At 47.0% G+C, this 13,989-nt stretch overlaps 1 protein-coding gene across 3 annotated transcripts in view; it reads left to right on the plus strand.

The window, feature by feature from the left end:
* Positions 1 to 534: 534 nt before the first annotated feature.
* Positions 535 to 13,989, plus strand: part of MRPL11 (mitochondrial ribosomal protein L11) — a 61,552-nt gene continuing 48,097 nt past the window's right edge. For all 3 annotated transcript variants that reach the window (XM_087698075.1, XM_087698081.1, XM_087698078.1), the window contains exon 1: positions 535 to 1,064. In XM_087698075.1, the coding sequence (XP_087554201.1) occupies positions 613 to 1,062 (450 nt within the window). In that variant the 5' untranslated portion in view covers positions 535 to 612 and the 3' untranslated portion in view covers positions 1,063 to 1,064. The remainder of the gene's footprint in view (positions 1,065 to 13,989) is intronic.

Here is a 13,989-nt window from a genome sequence, read left to right on the forward strand (position 1 = left end):
GTGTATCCATGGGATTTGGGGAGCTCCACAATGAAATCCATGCTAATTACATCCCATGGGCGGCTAGGTACTGGCATAGGTTGAAGCAAGCCGGCGGCTGGCTTAGAGCATGGTGCCTTGACAAGTTGGCAAGTAGGACATGTCTTGATGTAATCAATCACTTCTTCCTTCATGTTGGGCCAAAAGAACTGCTTCCTCAGGGCCTCTAGTGTCTTGCTTTGTCCTTTGTGTCCTTCTAGTTTTCCATCATGTATTTCATGTAAGATGAGTTTCTTCAGCTCCACATTGTTGGGAATATACAATCTCTTTTTGACAAATAGGATTCCCTCCTCGAGGATGTCAGCTTCCACATCTTGTATAGTTTTGTGCATGACTTGGTCCTATTCCGCCATGATATAGCTAAAAAGCCCTTACACCCCACCCTCTCCCCGCTCCCCGGCTAGCACTGGTGCGACCTAGCTTTGACCCTAGCTGGAGCCATTGGTTGCGAACATGTTTGCTTTAGCATCGTCTGGTGTAGATAGCAAATAACAAATAACTAGTTTGTGTAAGTGAGAGGTAGGTATATCGAGTGTTAGTTTGGAGTCGCTGTAGGTGGTAAGTAAGAAAGGCATGGCGGAGCGGCAGGTCGGTGCGCTCATTCGATTGACGGTGATGGCAGGGCAGGCAAAGGCGGCGGCGCCGGTGGGGCCGGCGCTGGGGCAGGCGCGGCTCAACATCATGGCCTTCTGCAAGGACTTCAACGCCCGCACGCAGCACATCAAGTCCGACGTCCCCATGTCCGTCATCGTCACCGCCTACAAGGACAACAGCTTCGAGTTCACCGTCAAGTCCCCCTCCGTCTCCTACTTCCTCAAGAAAGCCGCCGGCCTCCAGATAGCTAGCCGCAAGCCCGGCCACCAGGTCGCCGGCCAGGTCACCTTGAAGCACGTCTACGAGATCGCCAGGATCAAGCAGACCGATCCCCTCTCCCAGTACCTCTCCCTCGAGGCCATCTGCAAGTCCATCCTCGGTACTGCAAGATCCATGGGAATCGAAGTTGTCAAGGAGCTCGAGAAGTGATGGTAATCCATAATGCCTTTTCCATTCCCAGACCAGAAGTACTGGCAAATTTGTACAAATTTGTCCTAGAAAAGTCAGGTCAAGCTTTTTCCCCCTATCAGAGGTGCATTTTGCATTTATGTGTCAATGGTTGACAGAATGTTACCCGTGGTTTTGTTTCACACCCAGTTTGACAAGGGTTGAACAGTAAAAAAAAAAAAGAAAACCCCACACTAATTGCCATTTTTTAACACATGTAAGCTCTGAATGTCATTGCCATGCACATTACAAGGCCAAATAGTGAAGTGGCTGGCTTTTCTAGCTATAATGGAAAAAAAAAAACGTTATTGTTTGAGAGCTTGAAATTTGTTCTTTACATTTATCTAAGCTTAGGGTTGACTCATAATTTTGAGCAAGAGAGGTTAATGTACGCATTATGTTTTATTTATTTATAATGTGGACACCGAATTTAAATTTCTATCGATCAATAAAGAAATATGAAGTGCCAAGCTAGAGTTTGGCAAAGCTTTTATTAGTAAGCGACTTTATATAGGGCTAGTCTTTGCCTTCCAAAACCTTAAACAAAGCCTTGATTTCTATCAGACACTTAGCAAAAGCATTAAGCATTATCAATGTCATCTACACAAAACGTGGGTGCACCATGAACAAATTGATTTCTAAAAGACCAAACTTTCCTAATCACTGCAACATGAAAAATTGGCCACATCTTCCAAATAGGGTCATACCATCTAGCTTTGTTACGAAAAAGTGCATGCTTTTAGCATGAGGAGGAGTGTAATTTGAGTGAATGCATGATTTTCTTAAATCTCCTCCAGGCTCCCCTGACCTTTAGGTAACTTTAGAAGAGGTGCATTGTGCTTTTGCCATAAAAGGAGAATATCGGTTGTATATGGAAAACCTCACAATCTTAGAGTTAGTAGGCGGTTTTTGTATAATAAACCCCCCCACAAGTGTCGATGCAGCCATGATGTGTCAAAACAAAAGGTATGCTCTGATTCCATGTCAAAAATAACAGTTATGCACTAATATCATGTCAAAATAAGCAACAATGTAGAGAGAGTAGGATTTATGGGAAGAAACACAGTGTGTATACAACAAACACTGAGAGAGGAGAGAAACTCAGAAACACAAGAAAAACATGGTGATAATGCATTGAATCATGCCATGAGAAGAAAAGATGATATAGTAGAGCGGAAGCTCAGATGATAATTGCATTGTCTTGTTTGAATTAGGCAGTAGTACTTGTGGGAAATCTACATAGTGAAGGGAGTGAAACGCAATCCTTTGGATAGTGGGCTATTGAAGTAATCATTGGAAGATGAAGGATAGTTGTCGAGGGAGCAAACTGTAGTCCTTTGATGTTGTTGGAGATGTGGAAGATGATCATACGTTGTTGAGGGAGCGAACCGCAGTTCTTTGATGTTGAGGAGTGACTTGGGCAACAAAATGTAAAACCCGGAGTGTCAGAGCTGTCAAACACAAGAGAGCAGCCAAGATGTTGACACTAGGTGGATAATGATGATGCCAGATGATGGAGGATGAGTCGGGCTGTGAAAACGTTGGTTTCAGCAGACCTCATGATAGATGAGTGACACCAGATGATGGAGGAGGAGCCAGGTTGCAAAAACATAGGTCCTAGTAGCCCTTGTGATAGATGAATGATGAAATCATTGATGCTAGGTGGTGTAGATTGCTGCCAGAGACTAGGATGCTGACACCAAGTTGAAGATGATGATGCCAAGCAAGGAGAAGTCCTCCAAATTGAACAATGCAAGTGAAGGTGAAGCTGTCAGAGTGCAGCGATGCGGAAGTGTGGGACCAAGACAGAGAGAGAGTGTGAACACAGAGAGAAGAGAGAGAGAAAGAGACAGTGGAAGATGAAGATCTGCTGTATAAGGTGTGCTGTATACAAAGATATGCAGATATATACACGGGCGCAGTGTGCGGGACTGCGTGTCTCCACCTCGACGATGCAACCTGCTGTCCACCTCGAAGTATGCTGCAGTCTGCACGAATCTCCAGCCTGAAATCTGCAAAACACAAGTGGGGAACAATGTGCTGGCTGCCGGCTATAAATAGACTGGAGTAATGCGATAAAATATGGCAGGTCGGCTGCATTAAATGTAGCCGACTGGTACAGATTTGTCCAACCTGTACCAGACTGCCACGTGGCAGCTGACGTGGCCTGGTGACGTGGCTGCTTGCTCTGCCAGGGGATGACAATCGCTAACACCCCCTCTCAGAGCCTGGACGGGGCAAAAGCCTGAGAGATCTGGCATGTCTCCGAAGTAGAGCCTGGGGAAGCGCCTTCATAAACAAATCGGCAAGATTGTCCTCCGTCTCGCAGTACTCCACAGCTATGGTCTCATCCAGAAGCTTCTCCCTGATGAAGTGGTACTGGATCTCTATGTGCTTCGTCCAAGCATGGAAAACAGGATTCCGTGCCAAGGCAATGCAACTCTCATTGTCGCATCGATCGGTTCTCCTCAAAGAGAAGCCAATCCTTGAAGTGAGAGAAAGCCTCCGACTTCAACGCCAAGAAGTAGGCCCAAGTCACCCTGCTGTAGTCATCTACGATCAACATGAGTACGAGCTCCCTTTCAAGGACTCGTTCCGCATAGGGCCACAAAGATCCGTAGATACAAGCTCCATTGGGGAAGTAGACCGCTGCGAAGCTTTGTTGGGAATCGCATCTCTATGCTGCTTCCCACGAATGCAGGAGACGCATGGCTGCTGGCTCACCACTATGTTCGGCAACCCTCGAACAAGCTGTCCACGTGACGCCCTCTGAAGATAATCATAGTTGAGGTGACTAAACCGAGCATGCCATAGCTCTGACTGTGTCTGAGAGGTAAGAAGAAGAGTAGGGAGAGCGGTAGAAGAGGTCAATTTGTAGATGCCGTTCTCCTCATATCCGGATGAGAGAACCTTCTGGGATCCACGATCAAGGACTCCTACCGAATCACTGTCAAACTCCACCAAAAGTCCAAGTGAACAAATCTTATGAACTGAAAGTAGATGATACCCCAAACCTGACACATGCAACACCTCTGAGGTATGGGTACCACCACGTCCATCTAGAATAAGCTGCATCTCACCCGGTCTTGCAATAGACACCGAAGAGCTATCTCCGATGAGGATCTGCCCATGCGAAGGTCGCAACTGGGCAACACCAACTGATGAAGGAGTCATGTGCCGGGAGGCACCACTGTCTACGATCCACTCTCGAGCCTGGGGGACTGTCATCCGCAGCATCAGAAGCCTTCGGTGTAGAGTTCTCAATGACTGCTAGATGAAGAAATGCAGCTGATGAGGGTGCAGCCACCGCTCCAGAATCCTTCGAGTCCTTCTTGTTGGTGTCCTTCTTGTCTTTGTCGGGGCAATCCTTCTTCCAATGGCCGGTCTTACCACAAATATGGCATGTGGATTCTTTTTCCTTATCCTTCTTTGACTTGTTGTACTCCTTCTTCTTCTTTTGGTCCTTCCCCTTCTTCTAAGAGGCTTGACCTGTCAATGCTTCCGACTTGGAAGCATGCTGTTCCTTCAGTTGTTCCTCTTGGTCCAAGACCATAGGAACCAACTCTTCCCACCGAAGAGTAGACTCATGCCGCGAAGCAATAAGGGTGGAGTAGAAAGCACCAAATCGTGGTGGCAACTGGCACAAAAGTGTGATCGCCATGTCTTCGGAGGAAATCGGCTTCCCCGCATTTTGAACCTGCATCTGAAGCTGTCTAAGTTTGTTGATGTGCTCCCGCAACGAAGAAGACTTGTTCACGGACAAGGTCCGCATTTGCACCTCCAAAGAAACCCTCTTCATAAGGGTCATCCGGTTATACATCTGGTCAAGCTCCAGCCATATCTCCCGAGCCACCGTCAAGTGCTCGATGTGGGCTATCACGGTTGTAGTACAAGACAGAAAAAGAAAAGAACGAATCCGGGCATTTAGTTTGTCCCAGTGAGACTGGGCCTTGGCCAACTCCACACGAGCATTGGAAGAGAGTTTGGACTCATCTCTTACCGAGGGCCGGTCGATCTCCTCCTGTACAAGCTTTGCCAAAACGTAAGACTCAAGGATGGCCAACATCATCATGCGCCAGATGCGGTAATTGTCGCCATCGAGCTGTTTATCAAGCGCATATGACAAGAAGGGGAGGGGTGAGGCATGCATTGTTTGTTGTAGAGGAATGGCCCCCATGATGATGTTCGTTTTGCCTCCAGCCATTAGCAGATATTGGCTTATGCTAAGTTGTGTGGACTAGTTGTCATGGAGTGGGACAGGGCACATTCTCAAAAGGATAGACCAAAAAGGGAAGAAGGTGTATAGAAAGGGACTACACCCTGTCTACACCATCAGAGTTGTTGGTCAAGGCTTCCTATGGCGGTAATGTGGGTTGCATGCCCTTCACTTGGAGGTGGGGATGGTCACACGGCTTTTAAATGCGTGATGAGAGGAGGACTTGAGGAGCTTAGTTTGTCAGACCCAACTCTTCTCCTTGCGCTTGACTGTCATTGCTTGTGTGTGTTGACATTGATCTAAGGGAAGAGCCGGTAAGACAGGCACCTTCCGATCCATGATCGTCTGGAACTCCAAGTCAATCTCTGTAGACATCTTCACCTGTGATGCCTGCACAAACGTAAAAGCAGCCCCCTCTGACTGTGAAAACGCAGCCTGCTAGGGCTCTTTCTTCCGTGTCCCGAACCTTCTTCACCCGCCGGAGGCGAAGAAAAAGTAAAACTTGCACTTGAAAGCTGAAAACACAGCCTTCCTCCTCTTCAAACAGCAGCAAACAGCAGCAAATCCACCAACTGGGCTCCTTTCCTGTGCGCCCACGCTCGCTTCAGCCTTGTTCCAATGCGCAGCCCTCCCGCTCGCCCTCGAATGCTAGAAACGCAGCCTTGTGTCGCAATGGAATCTCCTCTTCAGGCAGGTTCTTCACTCAGTCAGCCCTTCTTCACTGCTCTGATACCATGTCAGAGTGCAGCGATGCGGAAGCGTGGGACCAAGACTGAGAGAGAGAGTGAACATAGAGAGAAGAGAGAGAGAAAGAGACAGTGGAAGATGAAGATCTGCTGTATAAGGTGTGCTGTATACAAAGATATGCAGATATATTCACGGGCGCAGTGCGCGGGTTTACGTGTCTCCACCTCGGCGATGCAACCTGCTGTCCACCTCGAAGTATGCTGCAGTCTGCATGAATCTCCAGCCTGAAATCTGCAAAACACAAGTGGGGAACAATGTGCTGGCTGCCGGCTATAAATAGCCTGAAGTAATGCGATAAAATATGGCAGGTCGGCTGCATTAAATGCAGCCGACTGGTACAGATCTGTCTTGTACCCGACTGCCATGTGGCAGCTGACGTGGCCTGGTGATGTGGCTGCCTGCTCCGCCAGGGGATGACAATTGCTAACAGAAGCGTAAAGGAGAAGGGTACTGACGCCAAGGAGATGATGGTAATGCTAGGTGAAAGATGCTTCAAACGCAAGGCTTGATGATGGAACAGGGTACTTGAAGGAGAAGAGGAAGGGTGAAGGTAGCTACGAGCCACGAACCGCAATGTCCTCTTGAAGGGGTGTGAGGACATCGGAAGGTGTTGGTGAGAGAAGGGAAGTGGTGGTGATCGAAGGTGGTGAAGAATGATTGAAGAGAGAGTGGTAAGAATGAATGAAGTGATTGCCTATTTATAGACATAAGCTATCTAAAGTGATGCAGCATTGTGTGGGCGGCCATTGAAAAAGTGGCCAAAATGTGGATACCAGTCCTTTTTGGGGCTGTCAGTGCAAAACCCTTAATGAAGTGCATAAATTAAAGAAGTGGTTTCTCAATGACCCCCTCTTAGGTCCAAAAAGGGATGAAGAAAGAGGAGCGGAAAGAGATACAATGAAGAAGAAGAGGATCCCAAAGATCCAAGATTTCACCTGAAAGGTTCCTTGTAGTAAGGAACAGTAGACGGGATGAACTGTAGAACCTAACTCCACCTCAGGAGAGAAGCCGCTAGATCGTAACTCCACATCGGAAGGAATTCAAAGGTCTTGTCACCAAGTCACGACTGAATCTCCAAGGCCTTGATCCAGGCAGTCTTTGAAGATCTTGGGTATTAGTAGGAGAAATGATTGCTCGAGGGTAGCCATCCCCAAAGAGGAAATGGTAGGTGACGAACTTCATGATGAAGAGGGGCCCCCCTTGAGGGTGGAGGTGCGAGGGCCCCCTCTAAAGAGAGTATAACCCCTTTGAATCCCCCTCGATGAGAGATAGGGAATCTAAAAACTCATGGATCACGGACTCCTAATCATTTGATGATGAAGTGTCGCTGATCGTACTGAAGAAGGTATCTGGGGTGTTGAATGCCCAGAGGTGGCCTCTCAAACGTGAGTAGTCGAGAGTGGGAAAGGTGAGGCTCAGGTTGAGCCAAGGGTGGGCAACAGTCTCACTGTCTCTCTCAGTGGAGCATACTACAGAGCCGAAGTAATAGAAGGGGTCGAATAGCCATTGTCTCGTGAAGGAGTGGATTGCTGAGGGAACGGTATCCAACAATCATTGTCTCTTAGGGGAGCGGATTGTAGAACGGCGGATTGTTGAGTTGGCATTCTTGAAACCCTAGAAAAAGTAGAAGCAACCTTCGTAGCGCATTGCGGTGGTCACAAGGAGGCTATGGTACTAGTCAATCCTTGTGTGGCTCGAAGGGGCTTAGTGTGCATCAGATACGTCTTATTGCTTTGAGCATAAAAATCTGAAAGCTGGTGTAGAATAAACTGTGGCCTAGAAGGGACGGTGGGGTAGGGAGTAGGCTCCACGGTGATCTCGGAAGAGGAGCACCTAGTGGTTTGTCCATTTGCTTGTGGAGAAGTCATTGTAGTGGAGTGTCAACATGTAAAAGGGTGGGTGGGTGGGAGAGGAAGAGAAGGGTATCTGTGTCTCCGGATGATGCAACGGAAATGAAGAGGGAAATTAGTAGATGATGCCAAACCCACAACTTGTCTTTGCCTTCTATGATGAACGGGTCTTTAGCTATTTGAGCTCTTGCTCTCTGATACCATGTCAAAATGACAAGTATGCTCTAGGTTAGTGATGTTGAAGATAGCACCGTCAATGGAAGAAGAACCCATAATGCAGTTCAAAATAGTGAAGACAGTTCAAAACTGCTTGTTTTCTGCTGTAAACAGCCAAAAATACCACCAAAACCAAGGCAAAATGACCACAAACTGATAGCTAATGATGCTGCCCACCAAGTACCATCAAAAGTACATAAAATCAGGATGATTCAGCATGAAAATTCCACATTAGTCCATACATAACTGCTTGCTGTAATACATCATAGCCCGGTACAATGAGAGTAAACTGTAGGCAAAATCAATGCACCAAGTCAACTACTAATTGTCAAAGCATAACCAACATCAAGCACCAAGTCAACTACTAACTGTCAAAGCATAACCAACATCAAGCGGGCATAAATCAGCATGTGAGTAAACTGTAGGCAAAATCAATGCACCAAGTCAACTACTAACTGTCAAAGCATAACCAACATCAAGCGGGCATAAATCAGCATGTGATAGTCATACGGACATCTAATACCATGTCAAAAATAATAGGTATGCTTTGATACCTTCTCAAAATAAGGGATAGTGTAGAGAGACAACAGGGTTTGCGGGGAGACACAAAAGTGTGTATGGCAAACATGGAGAGATGAGAGAGACTTAGAAACACAAGAAGAATATGGTGATGATACACTGAATTAGGCTATGAGAAGAAAAGCTGATATAGTGGCGCAGAAGCTCAGATGATAATTGCACTGTCCTGTCCGAATTAGGTGCTAGCACTTGTGGAAAATCTGAACAGTGAAGGGAGCGAAATGCAGTCCTCCAGGCAATGGGCTATCAAAGTAATCATTGTGGAAGGTGAAGGATAGCTATCGAGGGAGCGAACAACAGTCCTCTGATGTCAAGGAGTGGCCTAGGTAGCAAAATGCAAATCCTAAAGTTTCAGAGTTGTCAAACATCAGGAGAGCAGCCTAGATGTTGCACCAGGTGCATAATGATGACGCCGTATGATGGAGGATGAGCCGGGCCGCAAAAACACAAGTCCCAGCGGCTTTTGTGATAGATGAGTGATGCCTAGTAATGGAGGAGCTAGGTTGCAAAAACGCAGGTCCCAGCAGCCCCTGTGATAGATGAATGATGAAATCACCGTTGCTAGGTGGTGTAGAGTGATGCTAGAGGTTAGGATGCTGACACCAAGAGTTGGAGATAATGACGCCAAGCAAGGAGAAGACCTCCGGATTGAAAAACACAGGTGAAGGTGGAGCCTGAAGGAGAAGGGTGTTGATGCCAAGTATTCGGTGGTGACGCGAGGTGAAAGATGCTCCAAACGCAAGGCCTGATGATGGAACAGGGTGCTTGAAGGAGAAGAGGAAGGGTGAAGGTAGCCACGAGCCACGAATTGCAATGTCTTCTTGAAGGGGTACGAGGACAGTGAAAGGTGTTGGTGAGAGAAGGGAAGTGGTGGTGACCAAAGAAGGTGGTGAAAAATGACTGATGAGAGGGTGGTAAGAATGAATGAAGTGACTATCTATTTATAGGCATAAGCTGTCTAGGTTGGCGCAGCATTGGATGGGTGTCTATTGAAAAAGTGGCCTAAATGTGGATACTAGCCCTTTTGGGGTTGTCAGTGTAAAACTCTAAAATAAGTGCGTAAATTGAAGAAGTGGTTTCTCAACACCTCTTAGGCCCAAAAAAGGATGAAGAAAGAGGAGTGAAGAGAGATACAATGAAGAAGAAGAGGATCTCGGAGATCCAAGATTTCCACCTGAAAGGTAACCTATAGTAAGGAATACTAGATGGGATGAATTGTAGAACCTGACTCCACCTTGGGAGAGAAGCCACTAGCTTCGTAACTCCACACTAGAAGGAATTTAAAAGTCTTGTTACCGAGTTGCGGTTGAACCTCCAAGGCCCTGATCTAGGGGGTCTTTGAAGATCCCGGGTATCAATAGAATAAATGATTGGTCGAGGACAGCCATCCCCAAAGAGTAAATGGCAGGTGACGAACTTCATGATGAGGAGGGGCCACCCGTGAGGGTGGAGGTGCAAGGGCCCCCTTTGAATCCGAACAAGGAGAAGTCCCCTTTGAGGGTAAAGAGAGTATAGCCCCCTCTGAATCCCCCTCTATGAGAGGAAATCTAAAAACTAGTGGATGACGAACTCGGAATCATTTGATGATGAAGAAAGTGCCTCTAGTTGCGCTGAAGAAGGTATCTGGGGTATCGAACGCCCAAAGGTGTCCTCTTGAACTTGAGTAGTCAAGGGTGGGGAAAGGTGAGGCTTAGGCTGAGGGTGGGCAACAATCACTGTCTCTTAGTGGAGTGTACTGCAGAGCTGAAGGAATAGAAGGGATCGAACAACCGCTGTCTCGTGGAGGAGTGGATTGCCGTGGAGATGGTATCCAACAATCACTTTCTCTTGGGGGATTGGACTACAAAACCGCGGTTCGTCGAGCTGGCAGGTAATGCCACAGCCAATGTTGAGCTGATGCAGGGATTGCTTCATGAGTTTCACTCTCAGTTACAACACTTCCCGCTCGTGTCAGAGCATTGGAGTCACCTTCTCAACCGCTATGCGGCTCCTGATTGTACTCGGCACATCAACCTTGACTTTGAGCTTCAAGAGTTTTTTATTAAGGAAGGGGATGATCTGAAAGTCAAGTTGGCTGAATATAGGCAGTTACTTGCCGAGTTCGCCACTACTGGCTCTCCAAAGTCAGATGACGATCAGGTTACATTCTTCTAGAATAAGTTGCCTGACAAGTACTTCAATTTCATTCAACACATCATCTCCCAATCTAGATTGCCAATCTTCTACGAGTTTGAGTACCAGTTCTTGCGTTACGCAAGGCTGTATGATCAAGTCCATAAAAACTCCCAAACACAGCTTTATTCAGAGCAGAGGGGGTTGGTTGTCTCTTCTTCGGGAGGGACAACCACTAGTGGCAAGAACTCGCTAGATGCGAAGGCAGGCCAATCAAAGGGTGACTCCTCTTTCTCAGATGGAACCAAAGAATCTAGACCTATCTGGCAGCAACTCCCTAAGAAAAACCGGTTTTGCACACATTGCGAGAGAGTAGGCCATGTGGATGAGGAGTGTCGCTCCAAGGCCCAAGGTCTTCCACCTAAAAAGCCTCAGCAGACTGCTGCGACTGCACAGTCTAGTGGGGCTATGCCCTCCGCTCTTGCTTTATCTGCTCCTTCAGCACCCGTTGTTGTTGCTGTTGGACATGTGGCTCAAGTACAACCTTAGCGGCCCATCTCTTTCACTACCCCTGAGGGATTGGCTGATTGGTCTGTAGGTTCCGATCCCGTTGCACTTCATGCATCTATCTCACCTTCCTCTCCACCTCGTCAGGCAGAGCCCTGCTACTGGACCTACGATCTTGTAGCCACCTTCTTTGACTCGCATGCCTCTAGGTCTTTTCGGATATCCTAGGTCAGTCTAGCATTCATTTTTCGCACTCTTAGAGTCGGGCCCATATGATTCATTATCCTTAGTTTTTCCATTTTTTTGTCTTCCGCTGCATTTACTCACACACATGCCCATTCATTGCATTTATTTTGAGTTAGATTTTCTTTCTGTTTTGTTTTGCTTTGGAGCATCTCACCACTAACCTCTGTGTTTGCAGATTGTCATCTCTTTTGTAGGGTTTTGTCTTTCAGTGTAGGGCTAACTTGCAGATTGCTTTGGTCCTCCTTGGGCTAGAGACGTGGAAATGCGTACTATTCTTTTCATGGTTTCATCATCCTAGGAGTGCTTGCTCTTATTCTAGCATGGTGGTTTCCCCTCCCGAGGTGGATCGTGCAGCATCTCTCTCGATGCTATCATGGCAGTGATTTCTATCTTGCTCTTCTAGTGGGGTGCTTCATCCACTTCATCTTCTTTCATTCCTTATGGTTCTCGGCACCATATGAAGACCAACATCAGGCTCCTCTTCCTTCTTCGGTATCTACATTCAGGTTGAGAGGGGGTTTCTACCCTTCTTGGTATTCTACAGGCTTCAGTACTTTGTCTTCGACATCGGCTTCTTCCCCCTGTTGTACCTTACCCTTTGCATTGCATGATTACATCATCCTTGTACTAGGGCTCTTGGGCAAGTGAACAATTTCCCCATGAGAGACATTGTCCAAGTGACACCTGTTGCATGAGCATTCTTCAGCATGTAGCATACTTTGCATCTCATTGTGCAGAGCACCACTTGCGCGGATCCTAAGCTGTTTCCACCGGCGGCTGTTGTTACTACACCACCATCCTTCTTTATCACATGGATACCTCATCACCTATTTTTCCTCGTCATCGACACCTTGAATGGATGAGTTAGCTTGTATTGTTTTGTGATGTGTTGGGTGTACCCTTCTTACTCCCGTCTTCTGGGTCACTTTTACTCAATCAGCCGCATCCCATCAAATTTATTTCACTTATTAAAAAAAAATAAATAAAAAAATTCCATGTAGTTCCATTCGCCATTGTAGGGCTTGGTAGGCCACTGGGCAGTCGACGTGCACCCTTTGTCCGATGTCCTGTCCTCTCTGGGGTGACTACTTGGATTCCCTTGGTAAGATAACCATTGCCTATGCAGTCTTGGTAGGCCACTTGGCAGCCAACGTGCTCCCTTTGTCCGATGCCTTGGCTGCATTGGGGTGGGATGCCTTGGGGTACATAAACATCACAATGGCTGGCCTAACCTTTTAGCTCAATTTTGGGCCTGAGAAAGCGTGCTGAGCTAAAATATGCATTACTTGCTGATTAGCCTCTTAAACAGCCCCAAAACACACTAAAAATGCTATTTTAGAGTAAAACCCTAAAACGGGGAGCGGTTCGAGAGTTTTCAGTTGAAACCCTAAAACGAGGAGTAGTTCGAGAGAGTTTAGTGGAAACCCTAATTTTTGGGGCGCCCTTCCACATCTATAAATAGACAGGCTGCCCCCATTCAGCTGTCATCCTTGTTTGCAGGTTACACTAGCCCACACATCCTCTGTTGCTGTTGGCGCCCAGTTTCCAGCCTGCAGCCTGCAGCCTGCCTCCATCTGCTGTCCAGCCATCATCGACTGCAGCCACATTATCTTCAGCCTGTCCATTGCTGTAGGTGACAGCTCTCAGCTGCTAGCGACTGCTCCAGATTGCTGTTCAGCCTGCTGTCCATCATCTCTAGGGTCAGCAGCTTGCGTTTGTAGCATTGCAGGCCCTGACACTCTTAGACACTGTTTCAGCCTGTTGTTGGCAGCAGACTGTGCACAATTTACAACCTCTGACTCCGACTGGTGGTCACTGACTTGGGATCCGTCTTCGGTGGATGTCACACTCCGACATTGCTCTGCCCTTGAGCACACTGTACACTCTTACATTCATTTACAGCATTCATTCACTTCAGAGTTGTGTTCTCTCTCCCTTCTTCTATTTGTGTAGGGTTTGAGTTTTGCCCTCTGTGTCTGTGCCTGTGTCTGTCTCTTTGTGTTTCTGTCGTGGTCGTACACTCTATGTATCCTCAGTGCAAACCCTAGTAGTTTCCTTCACAAGAAGATGCAAACTTCTCCAAAGAATCCTTGGTAGAATGAGCCATATGCTCCATGACTTCCTTGGTGTGCATGTTTGATTGAACCAACTATTCAACCACTTGATCCAATTTACAAACCAATTCCATGTGTTTGATGGAATGCCTAGTCTCATGGTTACAAGGAGTGGCATTGAGACTACTATAAGCGCCATATTCTTGTGAATCTTCTTCATCTTGATGTGTCTTAGGTATTGCCACATGTGCTTCTCTAATTTATTGTTGAACATCATCATTAGGTTTGTTTTTCCCCTTGTTTCCAACCATGTCCACTCACTAGTATAGTGCAGTCCTAGTAGAACCCTTGTTACAAAAATGGCTATAACTTTTGACCCCAA

This window comes from Lygodium microphyllum, chromosome 2, assembly GCF_053477565.2.
Source record: "Lygodium microphyllum isolate KBCC chromosome 2, Lygodium_microphyllum_v1.1.10, whole genome shotgun sequence".
In the NCBI taxonomy this organism is placed as follows: domain Eukaryota; kingdom Viridiplantae; phylum Streptophyta; class Polypodiopsida; order Schizaeales; family Lygodiaceae; genus Lygodium; species Lygodium microphyllum.